This window comes from Mirounga angustirostris, unplaced genomic scaffold (genome assembly GCF_029215605.1).
Source record: "Mirounga angustirostris isolate CCGP_5_RB_7025 unplaced genomic scaffold, mMirAng1.0.hap1 SCAF_13, whole genome shotgun sequence".
Classification (NCBI taxonomy): Eukaryota; Metazoa; Chordata; class Mammalia; order Carnivora; family Phocidae; genus Mirounga; species Mirounga angustirostris.
In genome coordinates, this window is record NW_026991721.1 from 36,858,380 (window position 1) to 36,876,878 (window position 18,499).

The window sequence follows — 18,499 nt, forward strand, 5'->3', positions numbered from 1 at the left end:
AAGAGGCAAGTGATGGCTTATTAAATAATATGCTAACAGCAATGATTTGGCTTTTAAAATTACATTCTTTTTTTTTTTAAGATTTTATTTATTCATTTGACAGAGAGAGACACAGCGAGAGGGAACACAAGCAGGGGCAGTGGGAGAGGGAGAAGCAGGCTTAACTAAGAACATCTTCCAAAATAAAGCAAAGTTCATGAATAGTTGTAGACAAAAAAATAAATCTAGATTAACATGGAATAGTTAGTGGACTATAGGAGAAGAAAACAAAATGTACATCTCTGTAACATACAATACCTACATTGCTACACTGCATTACAAGTCCATTAAACATCTGAGTCCAATTTTTATGCCGAGTATATTCTTTTTTTGACCTTTCTTGTTGAAAATACTTTTAGAAAAAGAGAAAAAAATGTATGTTATGGCTTAAAATGGTGTTTTTCTAGATTTTTGTACCATTACCACCATATGTTAAAAAAAAAAAGACAAAGAGAGGATTCTGTGCAATATATCTTAGTTTTAAAATGCTGGTTCATGAAAATGTGGGTTTAAAATAGATTTAAAATATTCAGTCATCTACCACTGGCCCATCATTTCAGCCAAAGCAGGAATATCTGGAAAATGTTGGATATATTTTAGAAAGCATACCTGTTCCTCCTGTTAATTAGGTATTTGGAATTTTCCAACTACTCAGCTCAGAAATCCTAGAAGTACCCAATTTAGAAGAGGATTTACAGGATTTAGAAAGTACTATAAATATTGCCAATCCACAAAGTTGACTCAAAACATTCCAGCATAAGCCTACTTAAAAAGCTTAATGCAAATTTTATTAGAGAAATAAGGCTATCCAAAGTTGCCTGCCTTAGAATAATGGCCATAAATTATAGTGTCTAATGCTCCACCTAACACATTTAACATGATCTGCTAGACTTCAATTCCACTGATGTCTATAAGGAAAGGAAGACAGTAAGATAATGCAAACTCTTAAGTTACACCCTTGTGAAGAGGAATAAGGAAATACTTCCTGAATACACTAATTTACTTCTCTTAGTGAAGGGCTTCTGAAAGCACCTTGGTTCCAAACAACTGGCTTTCATTCCAGGTTCCGGTGACTCAGAATTATTTGTATTATAATGCCTTCCTAATAAAGGCAGAGATCACACCTGACCAGTCCTCCAAAATGAAAGGTACCCTTTATATCAATTACAGTCTAGGAGAACAGAAACCATAGGTCATGAAAACAGAGAAAAATGAATACAGGAAGTTGGTTACAGAGAGGGTAAAAGATATGGTAAGTGATCAAGAAGGGACTGAGACAACTGGACATCAGCAGACACCAGGAAGGAACTACCATTCCTAGGCTAGAGAGACAAAAGGAAGAAGCAGTGCTACAAGAGTCCAGGGCAGAGTCACACAGTGGACACTGGAATTATGACAGACTTGTCCAGTGGGAACTGGAGTCACAAAAGAAATGGCTTCTGCCAGCAATACAACTAGAGGCAAACAGAAGCAAAGAAATGCCCTGACTCTTCCCTTTCTTTAAATCTCCTATTAGTGTTTCCCATTGGGTTTCCCAAACCCCACGGAAGATGGTTGTCCTTGGAGCCTAGAAAAAGCAGCCTGCAGAGTTAGCCCTCCTTCAGTACAGAAGTAGGCAGGAGAAGAGTGTAAAATAAAATGCACCTGAGGACAAATAAGCCCAAGAACAGCACAGCTTTTCAATAAAGTTCATATTGTAAATGTGATGATCTCATAAATTCACTCAATCCAGCTAATTTTTTGTTATTATACCAACTGGCTCTAAGATTTTAATTGAATATTAGTACTTCTAGATCATCTTTCAGATTTTGAAATGAAAATTCCTAGAATATCATTATCTAGAAATATAATTCTGCTAGGCAGGTCAAGAACTATCCAACTATTTATAACCAGATATGGAAAAATGTTCAACTGAAATGACAGAAAGTTTAGTAAAGTCTGTCTCAGTTTGCTTATATCCTAATTTGGAGTAATTTAATAGATGCATTTTCCAAGAAAAGTAAAATGGTGCTGGAGAAATGAGCATGTCAGCCAACATTTAGTATACACTATTTTAACTTATTGATGAGTAAATGCCTCAAATGTACTTCTTCAAAGCACCTTTTTGTCATCCTTAAAAAGATGCTGGATTTTTAATTATATGTAACTAAATCCGTATCTTTTCACCCAATTCATAAAAGAAATCAGAGTGCTAATACAAATTCTCTGGTATAAGAAAAATAATGACATTGTGATTAAAAATTATTAGAAGCTAACCCTACCATAAAAAAATCAACATATTCTTTCATGTACAAAAGAGTAACTGCTAACAACAGTGACTGTCACTGGCTCTAGACTGAAATTTACTTATACATTAAATCTGAACATTTCAAAAGCTCCCTAAAATCCCTGCTATTTTGCTAGAATTATTGCTATGATTATTCAAAATTTATAGATAATTATAAAGCAAAATGCATTTTTCCCAAAATTTTTTGATAAATTCATTTACTGAAAATATATGTATCAAATATAGGTTTTTAAAAAAAGGCTTTAAAACTCTCCAAATACTTAAGAAATCTTTATCTGGAAACACTAACTTGTCTTCATCAAATTGGCATATCAACAAGTCAAATCAGTTGTCAAATACCATTAGTTTTACTTCATATACATTTAAAAATAAACATTCTGTGCCCTGACTTACGATTTCAAAAGCAAATTCTAAAGCTATAAACGTATCTTAATTTTATTATTTTAATCATGCTAATAAATTCTCTTTTATGTGATAAAGAACACTGACTACATGGCCTGATGTAAGAAAGATAGGACACTCAGTATTAGAGCAATAGTGGCAACATCATGTTAATTTTGATGAAACAGTCCTAGTAAGTCCTTACTAGTCCTCACAGGCTTTTCAGCAAACATATTTAGGTCTCCACAAATTTAGAAAATAGGAAAACAGTAATTCTTTATTATGATTTTAAAAGTAAAAAAGGTACTTTATTCTCTTTTTAAAAAGATTACAAATGGCCAGTAAATAAGTGCCATATCAGAATAAACTACCATAAAAAGATTGTAGCTGTTTTTAAAATAATACCATTATTCTGCCATTTATCAAACATAATTAAATGCAGAAAACTACTACCTTATTCACTGCTTTCTTTTTTTAAAACCAACACAAGTAGTTTTTTTTGCAAACACTTACCATCCACTCAGATATAATAACATCTACTTTTTCTACAGGAAGGCAAACTTCTTCAATCTTTCCTTTAATTAGTATAATAGTATCTTCAAGTTTATTTAGTCTGAAAATTATCATAATGAAATAAATTAGTATGGTAAACAGACTCAGAAAACTAGTTAAATTACATAATTTGTTGGTAACTGTCCGTATTATTTTGTATGTTCAAAGTTTGTTTGATTATTCCCTGAACACTAGAATTACTTTTTGATCACTGCATAAATGTCCAAGAATGTTTCTGATTAATATGGCAATACCCTGAACCCATACTGAAAACTTCAGCCTGAAAAAAATTTGAATTTTATCAAGAACACATGTCAATAAAGTTATGTTTTGTTTTGTTTTGTTTTTAAGGGAGGGGTGGAAAGAGACAAGAGTACATTTTAAAGGCAAGTAGTGTTTCACAGTGGAGAGAGAATTGAGCTCTAGATCCTCTCGTAATTGTCAGCTAAATGATCTTCATCAAATTATATCATAATCTTCTAAGCCGGTGTGCTCCATGTGTAAAAGAGAATGATGATGCCTGACCTATCTACTTGACAGCCGATTATGAGAATCAAATATTTGTGAAAGCAGCACATACATCCTCAGCACATATTTCCTCAAAATATTACATGCTGCATAGAACCTGACCTATCTACTACAATCTTAAATTATTTAACCTTGTCCACTGACACTCATTAGGTATTTTTATATGCTTAATCTAAGACTAGTGCATATTTTCCACCTTCCTTTTAAAATATGAATTAGATAAGGAGATAATTTCAGAGTTAAAAGCAAGCTGCTAAGTTTATATCTAGTTAAACTCTCAATCCTCAGAGGATGTACATCTAAATTACAAAGGATTTTTTCTGCTAACAAAGGAGGATGTCCTTCCCCAACTTCACTGAGGTATTATTTACATAAAAGTAAATGCATTCATTTAAAGGGTAAATTTTGTTGACTTTTACAAAAGAGACATTTGAGTGATTGCTATCATCATCAATATATAGAACATATCTACCTCCTCGAAAATATTCATTAGCACTCCTTCCCAGAAAATCCTCCTGTTCACAGGCAAACATCGATTTTCTCTCTTTCACTACATATTAGATTTGTATTTTGTAGAGTTTCTTATAAATGGAATCATAGCAAATGTACCTTTTTGTGTGTGGTTTCATTTCAATACTTTTTAGATTCATGCATACTTTTGTGTGTATCACTAGTGCATTCCCTATTGTTGCTTAGTATTCCTGTGTGGATAAAACAATTTTGTTGATCCACATACCCGTGAATGGAATTCTGGATTGTTTCTAGCTTTCGGTTATAATGAAAAATGCTACCATAAACATTTGTGTACAAGTAAAATTGTTCTGTCAAATGAAAGTATCTAACTTTTAAAGAAACTGTCAATCTGGGGCGCCTGGGTGGCTCAGTTGGTTAAGCGACTGCCTTCGGCTCAGGTCATGATCCTGGAGTCCCGGGATCGAGTCCCGCATCAGGCTCCCTGCTCGGCAGGGGGTCTGCTTCTCCCTCTGCCCTCTTCCCTCTCGTGCTCTCTGTCTCTCATTCTCTCTCTCTCAAATAAATAAATAAAATCTTAAAAAAAAAAAACCTGTCAATCTGTTTTACAAAGTGCATATACAATTTTATATTCCACCAGCAATGTATATGTGCATTCTTGTTGCTTCACATCCTTGTCAACACTTAGTATTGTTAAGCTTTTAGATTTTAACTGTGTGATGAGATCTCATCATTGTTATAAACTGCATTTTTCTAATGATCAAGCATTTTTTCCCATGTGCTTTTTGGCCATATCCCTACATTGCCTTTTATTCCAATTTTTTGCCCATTTAAAAAATCAAATCAGCTGTATTCTTATTGAATTTTAGGATTCTTAACATATCCTAGATAAAAACCTTCTGAGATTTATGTGTAGTAAATGATTTCCACCATTCTGTGGCTTTTTAATTTTTTAATGGTATATTTTGAAGAGCTAGTTTTTAATTCTGACAATGACCAATTAATATTTTTTTTCTTTTGTGGTTCATTTTTGCCTACATCAAGTCTTTTCACCTGTATTCTTCTAAAACTTTTGTTTCCATTTGAATTAATTTTTCCACATAGTATCATGTTCATTTTCTTCCATAATAATACCGACTGATATGGTGGAAAAACTATTACAAGGGATAGTTTCAACTTCCCTGAAGAAAAAGAATCACTAACCCAAAGGATTACTTTGGTATCTTTGTCAAAAATTAATTAATCATATATGTGTAAGTTTATTTCTGGACTTTCAATTCTGCCTCAACATTTAAATATGCATCCTTATGCCAATACAACACTTTCTTGATTACTACAACTTTAAATTAAGTCATAAAATCTGACAGTATACATCCTTCAACTTTATTCTTCTTTTAAAAAATTCTCTTAGCTATTCTAGGTCATTTGTGTTTTCAAATGAATTTTAGCATCAGCTCTTGGTAATGTAATGCACTTTTCAGTGTTAATATCTTAGACATACTTTGTTAAATTTACCCCTAAATGTTTGATGATTTTGGTTGTACTGTAAATACTATATATTTATTTAAGTTTCAATGTCTACTTGTTTGGGACTACTAATAAAAAGTATAATTAATTTTCATATTTTCACAAATCCCGTAACTATGGGATTTTTAGTGGTTATTTTATATATTTCTTTTTTTAACATTTTACTCCTTTATTTTCTTTATAGTTAACATACAGAGTTATATTAGTTTCAGGTGTACAACATGGTGATTTATTTTATAAATTTCTTAGGATTCTACATGTATATGATCATGTCATTTGGGTGTCATGAAAGTTTTACTTCCTTCAAATCTTTTATTTCCTTTTCTTGGTTTATTGCACTTTAAGTTAGATTCCCCAAGACAACAGTGAATAGAAGTGGTGAGAGTGTACATCCCCTGCATTCATTAACTGTTATCAAAAATGACACTACCTATCTTTATCAGGTAACAAAGGTCCTTTTTTTGCTAGTTTGCTGAATTTTCCTTATGAGTTACAAATTTTGACATATAATTTTTCTGCACCTATTAAGATGATTCTACAGTTTTTCTTTCCTTTCTGTTAATATGATAAATTATATTGACTTTCAAATGTTAAACTTACCTTGCCTTCCTAAGATAACTCCACTTGGTCATAGCTTATTATCCTGGATGGATTCAATCTGCTAATTTTCTGTTAAAAACATTTCCATCTCCTAGACTTACCATGGTGATTATTCTGTAATGTATATAAATGTCTAATCACTATGCTGTACACCTGAAACTAATACTGTATATCAAATCTACTTCAATTAAAAAAGTATGTTTCCCTTTAAAAAAAAAGAAAACAGGACGCCTGGGTGGCTCAGTCGGTTAAGCCTCTGTCTTCCGCTCAGGTCATGATCCCAGGGTTCTGGAATCGAGTCCCACATCTGGTTCCTTGCTCAGCAGAGAGCCTGCTTCTCCCTCTGCCTGCCACTCCCCCTGCTTGTACTCTCGTGCTCTCTCCCACGCTCTCTCTCCAGCAAATAAATAAATAAAATCTTAAATTTTATGTTCATAGGGATGTTCATCTATGTTCATAGGGATACTGGTATGTAGTTTATTTTCTTGGAATATCTGTTTGACTTTAGTATCACTGTAATATCAGCCTTATAAATTATGTTGTGAAGGGTTCTGTCCACCTCCAAGAGTTTAGTATTACTTCTTCATTAAATGTTATGAGAAATTTGCTATTTGAGCCTGCAGTTTAATTTGTGGGAAGGACTGTAATTACCAACTCATTTTATTTATTTATTTATTTAAGATTTTATTTATTTATCTGAGAGAGAGAGATAGTGAGAGAGAGAGCCCAAGTAGGGGGAAAGGGAGAAGCAGGCTTCCCACTGAGCAGGGAGCCTGATGCAGGGCTCAATCCCAGGACCCTGGGATCATGATATGAGCCAAAGGCAGACGCTTAACACACTGAGCCACCCAGGCAACCACGAACTCATTTTATTTACTAGATCTAGGTATATTCAGATTTTCTAGTTCTTCTTGAATCAATTTTGGTAACTGTCATTTTTCAGAGTATTTTTCCATTTCACCTAAATTGTCATTATTTATTGACGTAAAAGTGTCTGTAATATTCCTTCATTATCCTTTGTCTAGAGGATCTGTAGTGATGTTCCCATCTTCAATCCTAATATTGATAATTTGTATCTTTTCTTCTCGATAGTTCTGGTTAGAGATTTATTAATGTTATCTTCTTTAAATAAATTTCATTTTCATTAATTTTCTCTATTATTTTGTTTTGTATTGCACTGATCTCTGTCTTTACTTGCTTTCTTGGGTATATTTCACTTTTCTTTCTCTACCATATCTTAAGATGGAAGCTTAGATCATGGATTTTAAATGTTTCTTCTTTTTTTTTTTTTTTTTAAAGATTTTATTTATTTGACAGAGAGAGACACAGTGAGAGAGGGAACACAAGCAGGGGGAGTGGGAGAGGGAGAAGCAGGCTTCCCGGTGGAGCAGGGAGCCCGATGCGGGGCTCGATCCCAGGACCCTGGGATCATGACCTGAGCCGAAGGCAGACGCTTAACGACTGAGCCACCCAGGCGCCCCTGTTTCTTCTTTTCTAATATAAGCATTTAAAACTTTAAATTTCCTCTTGGGTATGGCTTTAGCTGTATCCCACAAATTCTGATACACTGTGCTTTTAATGCACTTCAAAATATTTTCTAAATTCTTTCTCTTGTTATTTCTTCTTTGAACCATGGGTTGGTTATTTAGAAGTGTGCTATTTAACTGCAGCACAAGTGACACACAAACTTTAAAATATTTACTATCTGGCCATTTACAGAAAAGGCTTGCCAACACTTGCTTTAGAGCACTACAGAAGCATAGCTAAGACTATACAGTAAGAAGATCTAGAACAGAAATAAATGAGGTCACAGAAAGAGAAGAAATAAAAATCCTTGAAGAAATAAAGGATGAGGGACACCTTCATTGTGCACTCTTTGTTGAAGATTTTGTCTTTGTTTTTGATTTATTGAAGCTGTACTGTAATGTATGGCTTTAAAAGAAATTAGTCTTAGATTCTTTGGATTCATCTATGCCTTAATGCTTTTTGTCAATTGTAGAAAATTCTCATCCTTTCTCTTTTTTTTTAAAAAGATTTTATTTATTTATTTGCCAGAGACAACGAGTGAGTGTGAGAGTACAAGCAGGGGGAGCGGCAGGCAGAGGGAGAAGCTGGTTCCCTGCTGAGCAAGGAGCCCGATGCGGGACTCGATCCCAGGACCCTGGGATCATGACCTGAGCTGAAGGCAGACACTGAACTGACTGAGCGACAGACACTGAACTGACTGAGCCACCCAGGCGTCCCTCATCCCTCCAATAAAAATAAGTTACTCTGACACATGACTTCTTAATAGCAACAACAGAAACCAGAAGGTAAGGAATGATAATACCAATGAACGAGAGCGGAGGTGGGAAAACTTTTTATTAAATTCTCAAATAAAAAATATTTTAGACTCCCAGGTCATATGGTTTCTGCTGCAACTATTCAAGTTTTATTGTTGGATAAAAGCAGCAATAGACAATATGTAAACAAAAGGGCACGGCTTGTCCTAACTTTATTTACAAAACAGGTGGCTGGTCCATGGCTGAAGTTTACGGACTTCCATACTAGAGCATTATCACACCAACCCAGAATCGCCATGCAGAGAAAAATATCTCCAAAACAGAAGCAGATTATATTTTGAGCAAACCAACACCATTTTGATTTTGTTTGGCTACAGCCATAAGTGCAGAAAATGTTAAAGAATTAGTTCAGGAAGAAGGAAAATGATCTGAGATAGTCAGTGAAATATGAAGGAATAAGAAAAGAGGATGGACTTACGGGTGAGTGAATACAAAGGATCATGAACCACAGATTCTAACCAGGGTCAAGCTTTACAATTTCAAAAATACAGGCAATTAAGAGGTCCTAATTAGAGAGAAGTCTGGGACATTAAAGGCAGATGCTTTGGTCTTCCCTTCTCTACGTCAGGCACGTACTCTCTCACCCAGTTTAGACATGATCTCTAAGTAAGGAGCCCCTTTCCATGTACCAGATTGTTCCCTACTATATGAGTCTCTTGATTGCTAATATCTTTGAAATTATTAATGAAGTTTAATACTGGGTAATATCTCTGGGTAATCAGGTTTGTGTGAATCTACTGGAAAATATGTTAGCTCAGGGTAGTGCTATTAGGAGAACTCTCATACAGATCCATGAATCACAAAGGCTCAGGGTACTTTTTAAACCAGGAAAAGAAGGGGACTAAAAAAATAGAAGGATCTAATCCTCAGATGGTTACCAAGACATCTTTGGTATGAAATGGGAAAACTCAGACTCGGAGAAACTGGCCACTGGCCTGGCAGGGATTCGTGGGCAGAGGAGAAGACACTGAAAAGTTCTACTCTCTGGCTGTTACTAGCATGTCTGATAAATGCTAGTCCTTTCAGGGAGGAGATAATACCAAGAGAAAAAAAAACCTGTAAGAACAGTTTTTCCTCTCACTGGAAGGCCTCCTTATGCTTATATGGCTACCTGGGGAGATGAAGTATCCACTAGGAAAGTAACGAACTTAAGGCTATGGGTTATCCCAAAGATGATATAGGTAGATGGAGGACAAAATCAGAGGACTCCTGAGTACTGAGCCTATTTTGTGAAAGAAATAGAGCATTTCACAAAGATGTACCAGAAAAGCCTAGTGAATCATTATTGGCATGGACAATCAGGAGGATGCATCACTTATTTTATATACAACAGAGCAGAAAGGATTACTTGGGTTGATGATAGATCCATATGTTGCAGTGAACAGGTGCTTCTAGGTGGTACAACAACTAAACTGCTCAGTAAGTAAGAGCTGGGCTACAGTATACCTACCCCATGAGGGTAACTGCTCTGCCTTCTTCCCAACACATAGATAGTCCTCTAAAGCAGAAGGAATGCTGTGAGTGCAAGTAAACTTAGACTGACTTTACAATAACAATATAATTGAATGCTACTGACAGAGATGATGATAGATGTGGAATTCAGTGACTCCTCATTCTTGAGCATTTTATGCAACCTTGTAATATGTAATTAAGAGGTAGTATCTGATTACTTTAATTACCAAGAATGGGACTGCATGATGTTGCTGACATACAAAAGAAAGGGGGAGTGACAAAAGAAAAAATGGAGGAAACAAAAACCAGCTCACTGAAGGACAGTTTATATGGCTTTGGAAAAACAGTGTGAAAAAGAGGAATTAGATGAGGTCTCTACTAAGGAGTTAGCAACAAGCTTTGTAGAGGATGGTTTATATCCTAGTAGGGTCATTAGGGCCTTTACAGGCTTATTCTAAGCAGAAATTATTGCAGAAAATGTTATAAGAAGAAGTTAAAACAGCGGACTTGTGATTCATGCACAACTTTTATTGTGGGATATTCAACCCATGGGTGAATTTTCCATTAAAAGTGAATTAATGTCCTTGCATTATCCAGGAGGTTAGAAATATTAACAATATACTTTGACATATTTTAATTTCCAATGTCTGTTTCATGTTCCTTATAGAAATACAATTGATTTTTGTATATTAATTTGTATTCAGCATCTTGATAATTTTATTATTGGAATAATTTATTTATAGTTTATTTCTAAAGTCCATATTTATAAACATACCATTAGTGAATATGAATAGTTTTCTTTTTTCATTTTCAATTCTCATAGCTTTCTTTTATTGCCTTGCTGTACTGGGATCTCCTTTACAGAGTTAACAGAAGAGGTGATGGCAGGTATCTCTGTCTTGTTCCTGAACTTAAAGCAAATGCTTTCAATGCTTCATCAAGATATGGGCCATAGGGCTTGTGTTTTTTTGTAGATACAATATATCATGTTAGGATATTCCTTTTTAGCTCTAGTTTGCTAAGCACTGTAATACATGGATACATTGAATGGATATGGAATTTTATCATACCATTTTTTCTGCATCTATTGAGATGATCTCAGTAGACTGTTCTGGCTGATGTTCTCATACTTAACCAACCTTATATTCTTGGGATAAACTTTACCTTCCAATATATTGCTCAATTAGTTTTCTAATATTTTGATTAAGATTTTTGCATGTATGTTCATGAATGAGTAATCTGTAATTTTCTGTTCTACTGCCTTAGTAGAATTTCAGTATAAAGGTTATACTGCCCTCATATATGGGTGCTTGATTCTTGACAAAGATGAATGACAGTGCAAAACAGAGAGGAAAGAACGGTCTCTGTAATAAGTGAGACTGGGACAACTAGGTCATTTAAACAGATTACAAAAAAACAAAACAAAACAAAACAAAAAACAAAAGAATAAAACTGGATGACTACTTCATTCCATATACAAAAACAATGCCCAAGAGATTACAGGCCTAAATGTAAAACACAACTATAAAGCATTTACAAATGAATATAGGAGAATATCTCCATAAAGTTTCTTACTCAGCTCACAAATAGCCTTAAACAAGAATTTTGCTCTGTGGAAATTGAGAATTTCAGTACATCAAAAGACACTATGAAGAAAGTGAGAAGGCATGCAAGAATGAGAGAAGACATCTGCATTACATAAAACCTATAAACAACTAAAATTTTAAAAATATAAAGATCGTTTACAAATAAAGGAGAAGATCCAACTCAACAAAAATCTGAGAAAAGGTATCAACAGATATTTCACAGAAAAGGAAACTCAAATGGCCAATAATCACCTAAAAAGGTGCTTGGCCTCATTAATCATCACAGAAATGCAAATTTAAGTTGCAATGAGGTGCTATAAGACCAATTGGAAAAAAATAGAAAAGATAAGACAATACCAACCAGAACTGTTATGTACAAAAAGTTTGTAAGAAAATTTTTCAAAATAGCTCTAACCTGGAAAAGTAAAAAATGTCCATCAGGAACAGATCAGAAAATTGTGATATAGTCATCCACAGCATTCTTTACAATAATAAACATGAATGAACTATTACACATACCATGAAGAACACTAAAAAAAATGTTGAGCAAAACAAGCTAGACAAAAAAAAAATGCATAATATATCATTTTGTTTATTTGAAAATCAGAGTTGAGTAAACTATTTAGATGGATGGCGATGTAAGTAGTTAAAGTATAAAGCACACAAAAGAAGTAATTACTATCAAAGTCAAGACGGTAGCTCCTCAATCAGGCAAGGGCAGCATCTGACTGAAAAGGGCAAATGGAGGTGGGTGGGATTCTACCTATAGTGTGGTAATGTTCTATTTCTTGTTATTTATGCACTTTTAATACATATGTTACATTTCACACAAAAATTAAAAAAAAGGGATGCTTTATTATATTTGGGGTTTTTTTTCAAATAAGTACTTAACAAAATTCTTTCCGATAAAACTGCTGTAGTTGCTTACTATTTACTGAAATACATATATATATATTTTTAAAGACTTTATTTATTTATTTGACACAGAGAGAGACACAGCGAGAGAAGGAACACAAGCAGGGGAGTGGGAGAAGGAGAAGCAGGCTTTCCATGGAGCAGGGAGCCCAATGCGGGGCTCGATCCCAGGACCCTGGGATCATGACCTGAGCCGGAGGCAGACGCTTAACGACTGAGCCATCCAGGCGCCCTATTTACTGAAATATTTATTAAGGCTCTAACAGTTACAAACACTTCAAAGGAAACAAAAAGTGAGCTTCTTAAAAGAGCAAAATGTTCCCATTGCCTAGAAATATCTTCAGAATGCTAATGCTGAAACAAGATGTGTTCTGTAAGAGGCCATCTGCTCAGGCTGTTTATTGTCTGCTACAAGTCATAATCCTACTTGCAACAGTAATTACTTGTTCAAATATAAATATAACAGGAAAGATTAAGATTTCAGGCAATACACAGAAAAAAGACAAAGGCCATAATTCCCAGTAATTCTGTATTAAACAGCTCAACACAGGTATCATTCACATAGATAACCTCTTTCTTGAGACTGCTCATCTTAATCACCACCTGATTTCCCATTCATGAAAAAAACTATACTTTTTACTGACTTTTCTCAAGTGGCTACTCACTAAACCTTTCTTTAGCATAAAAGCATGCCAAAAATTCTATCTCTAGAATCACCTGCTCAGAAACTAGCATAGCTTTAATCTATAGAAATATGACACTGTAATAAGAACAATATTTTTTTTTTTTAAAGATTTTATTTATTTATTTGAGACAGAGAGAATGAGAGACAGAGAGCATGGGAGGGAGGAGGGTCAGAGGGAGAAGCAGACTCCCTGCTGAGCAGGGAGCCTGATACGGGACTCGATCCCGGGACTCCAGGATCATGACCTGAGCCGAAGGCAGTCGCTTAACCAACTGAGCCACCCAGGCGCCCAAGAACAGTATTTTAATAAGTCTCTTAACTAATCCAGTAAGTACTGAAATCATCTATTTTTCTGAGTGAAAATTTTGTTAGGAAATAAGATGGGAAAGTATTGGTTGTTCTATCGTAAAAGTAGCAATTTAACTTTTATTTCATGATACAGGAACATCAGCATGATTAATTATCTTATACTGGGCATACAGAGATGAAAGACACAGTCCACACACTTAAGAACATGGTCTAGGGGAGAGAGAATAGTAAACAGCATAGGGTATCACAGAGCTTATATAAAAAGCCCTGAAGTAAGTGAGGGACATTTGAGTTTAACCGGGAAAAGAGCACCCACAAAAACATATATACATATATATATGTGTATATATATGTAAGGGATATATATATATATGTAAGGGAGGGTCATCTCTGTGTGCACGTGTCTGTGTGTGTGTAAGAGAAATGGCAAATTTATAGAACTATAAATAGTTCACTATGATTAGAGCAATAAAAAGTATACAGTGACGAAGTTGAGAGGTAGAGGTGATACTCAAGAGTCTAGATTTTATTTAAAGGCAGTAAAGAGTCATTTCAGGATTTTTCAGAATGGGAAACATAGGATCAAATGTGTAATGTCCTTCTGTCCAATGTGACTTAGATTAAAGACCTGGTGTAGGTCCAAAGAAGAACATGGTCTAGTAGGGAGATAAATAAAAGCAGCATAAAGCATCACAGAAGTTCATGCAATGAAGACCTGTAATCAAGCAAGTGGCATTTAAAGTTTGTGACAAAATTCATCTAGAAGAATACATGAGTGCTAAGGAAGGGCAGGGAGGGGAAGAAAGGGAGGGTTCCCTCCACTCCCCTCAGAAACAAAACACATTCCAGCTACCTTTATTAAAAAAATCTAGTCCTCTATTCATAAATGCAAACAAAAAAAACAAGGATTCTTTTTTTTTTAAGATTTTATTTATTTGACACAGAGAGAGAGAACACAAGCAGGGGGAGCTGCAGAGGGAAAGGGAGAAGCAGGCTTCCCACCAAGCAGGGAGCCCGACATGGGGCTCGATCCCAGGACCCTGGGATCATGACCTGAGTCGAAGGCAGACACTTAACAGACTGAGCCACCCAGGTGCCCCCAAAAACAAGGATTCTTAACCATTTGACACAAATGGCAGATGTAAGTATATCCCATGAAAAATAAATACTACCAGGCAGATCATTTCAAATGCAGGCCCCAGACATGGAGTCAGAATAAGGCTTGTATTCCTCGAATACAATGAACTGCCTCCCTCCCAACTACACTACAGGTGTGTAGTTGTGGAATTCCTAACATTGAGAACATTTATTGTTTAAAATTAGCAATAACTCAGCTTCTAATACAATGAAAAAAAAACAATGAAAAGAATTGTCTGGATTCAAGCAGAGAAAATGGGCTTTCAGGTTTGATGTTGATTTGCTTTGTTTGATGTCCCAGGTCTTGAAAATTCATTAATTTATAAACTCATTCATTAAATAAGTATTTAAATTGAATACCTACTATATGCCACATTGCCTTTCCTGGTGGTAAAAAAAGAGAAAAATCCCTATTTAACCTTGAGGAGCTGAAATTTCACATTTCTATGTATTTCATCTCCTGACCTAAAGCTTTAAAAATTTACAAAATGCTGATAGTGATCTCTCATACTAGGATCACAGGTAATCTTTAGTTTCTTCTTTATCATCTCTTATGTCTTCCCAACACAAAACACATCCCTTTCTCCTTTCTTTTTTACTTAAAGGGGAGGAGAATTGAGGAGGGAAATCAGTCTGGCTGCCCTGGAGAGAACAGATGACACCCGCTGGGAGGCAAAGGCAACGTACAAATAACCGAGCTGGTTACACGCAGCTGTATGAATTCAGGTGAGAAATGTAAGAATGGGAACTAAGACATGGATTCAAGACACGTCAATAATAGATGAGGAATGGATTTGAGAAACATTAAGGATTCTCAGTTAACAGGATTATCTCCAACAGGAATGTTGGTAAAAAGAAGCAAAGGTTAAGTATGAATCCCAGGTTTTCAATTTTTACCCATGAGAAAAGCATCAATGCAGGTCTATTCTCTCAGGTCTTATCTCTGTAACCATGGCAATAATTCTTGACCAAACTCTAACAAAAGTCCTGAACATTCACATAATTATTGTGTAATGATGCTATTCTATATGCCCTAAGCCATGGACCAGGATCAACCAGAATGACAGCATGTTTAAAGGAAACATGAATATTCCTGATGTGTACCTGGTGTCTGACATGCATTTACACCATGGCGGGGGGGCGGGGGGCGGGTCATAGAGCAGGTGCCTGTATGACTAGCTCTCTTTGAGAACTATGGACTCTTGTTTGTTTGTTTTAAATATTTAATTTATTTATTTGACAGAGAGAGACACAGTGAGACAGGGAACACAAGCAGGGGGAGTGGGAGAAGGAGAAGCAGGCTTCCTGCGGAGCGGGGAGCCGGATGTGGGGCTCGATCCCAGGACCCTGGGATCATGGCCCGAGCCGAAGGCAGACGCTTAACGACTGAGCCACCCAGGTGCCCTGAGAACTATGGACTCTTAAAACTCAAGCAAACTTCGTCAGGCAGAGACATCTTACATGTGTCTGAGACTTGCAGCTAGAGAGAAAAGTACATCTTGTGTGACTCTTGCAAAGAAAGGATTACTTGGGAGCCTCTCTCTACATGACCTCTTTACTGATGGATATCTTTTTCTTGCTGTCCCTGAACTGTGTCTTCTGCTATAATAAATCTTAACTGTGAATACAACTTTATATTGAGTTTTAGGAGTTTTCCCAGTCAACTACTGGACTACTGGGTAGTCATGAGACCTTCAAACAGGATCACTGAGTGGGAGGGAAATTAAGGGTTTGGTGGGGTGGGAAAAGAAATGAATTTAATTTTCTTGTACAGTGCCTTGATCACCTTCATTACCTTCATAAGAATTCTATGGCTTATGAGCAGCAAATATATTTTTTACCATTTTAGCCTTATCAGCTGTTCAAAATTCTCTGCAGCTTTAACTCACTCTTCTATGTTATTTCTATTAAATTTAGAAACAAAATATGAAGGAACATCCTTATTTCAAGAACTTATCCTGGTATATTTTGTGATCTTGTTCCAAATCTGATATAGGGGCTACCACTATCTTTAAAATCATTATGTTAAATTCATTCTTCTCAAGGACCTTTATTATGCATTTGCAGTGAATCAGACACTTTGCTAGGTGTTCGGAATAAAAAGATTAAGAAAATACAGCTCCTGTCCTAGAATCCAGAGGACACTTATATAAACATGACAACAGATCAAATATTCTCTGGGCTTTTCTTTGTTTCATTTCTAACAGCATTCTAGATACAGGCAATATAAAAGATTGCATCTTTAATGTCATAGTGAGACTGAAAGTATTGCATTGTAGCTGTATGATGGATCAACCTTCTCATGAAAGTTCCTCTGCAATAATATGCAGAAGTCTGAATAATGAGCTATTCCATGGCCGAGTCAATGAGAAGCCAAAGGCAGCCCAACTAATGGTAAAAATATTACCAGAAGCTATCCCTGCTTCCTGAGGGTGAATACAGTATACAATTGTCTGGCAATTCAATAGCTCTACTATCCTTAGGTAAGTTTATGTTTCTAAAATGATCATTCACGGGGCGCCTGGGGGGCTCAGTTGTTAAGTGTCTGCCTTCGGCTCAGGTCACGATCCCAGGGTCCTGGGATCGAGCCCCGCATCGGGCTCCTGGGCAGCGGGAAGCCTGCTTCTCCCTCTCCCACTCCCCCTGCTTGTGTTCCCTCTCTCAGTGTCTCTTTCTGTCAAATAAAAAAAAAAAATCTCTTCAAAAAAATAAAATAAAATGATCATTCACTAAAGAGTTCAAAGTACAACAGCACGAATAAGAAACAATTTTCCTTCCTTCCATATTTCACTTTGCGTTCTATTTGTCCCTGCTAATACAACATCTTTGAAAACCTATATTCTACTTTATTCATGTCTGCAACCTCAAAACTGCAAGCTTGACCTTCTTAAGGCCAAACATGTATATATTTATATGTGACATATATATATATGCCCTAATATACATGTCAGTTTACATTAAAATCAGTATTTACCCCATTCTAAACTCATTTCTTTAGAAATATTAGATCTCTTTTTTAAATAAAGGAACACAAACTATTTTATCATATTTTGAACGTAATTCAAGGACTGTAAACTAAATATATTTAAAAGTAATGAAAAATTGGGGCGCCTGGGTGGCTCAGTTGGTTAAGCAACTGCCTTCGGCTCAGGTCATGATCCTGGAGTCCCGGGATCGAGTCCCGCATCGGACTCCCTGCTCAACAGGGAGTCTGCTTCTCCCTCTGATCCTCCCCCTCTCATGCTCTCTGTCTCCCATTCTCTCTCTCAGATAAATAAATAAAAAATCTTTAAAAAAAAAAAAAAGTAATGAAAAATGCATTTTAAAAGTGTCCCTCAGGGCGCCTGGGTGGCTCAGTTGGTTGAGCGTCTGCCTTCGGCTCAGGTCACGATCCCAGGGTCCTGGGATTGAGCCCTGCATCGGGCTCCCTGCTCCGCAGGAAGCCTGCTTCTCCTTCTCCCACTACCCCCTGCTTGTGTTCCCTCTCTCGCTGTCAAATAAATAAAATATTAAAAAAAAAAAAGTGTCCCTCTTAGAATTTAAAGTGCTTTTTTACAGATATAAGCTTACAGAATTTTATAGAAACTCTGCTATGTACAGATCTCTGACAAAATAGCCTCAGAAGAGCAAAGACAACTCACAGCCTGCTAATTGGAAGAGTTGTTTTCACTGACTGATGATAATTCTA

General features: G+C 35.8%; 1 protein-coding gene across 3 annotated transcripts in view; it reads right to left on the reverse strand.

Moving 5' to 3' along the window:
- The window catches only part of PRMT3 (protein arginine methyltransferase 3), a 139,148-nt gene that overhangs the window by 91,437 nt on the left and 29,212 nt on the right, over positions 1–18,499 (reverse strand). For all 3 annotated transcript variants that reach the window (XR_010406921.1, XM_045894009.3, XM_064576731.1), the window contains exon 10: positions 3,221–3,320. Coding sequence is in view for 2 of the 3 variants with exons in the window: in XM_045894009.3 (XP_045749965.1) it covers positions 3,221–3,320 (100 nt within the window). In the remaining variant the exon portion in view is untranslated. The remainder of the gene's footprint in view (positions 1–3,220; positions 3,321–18,499) is intronic.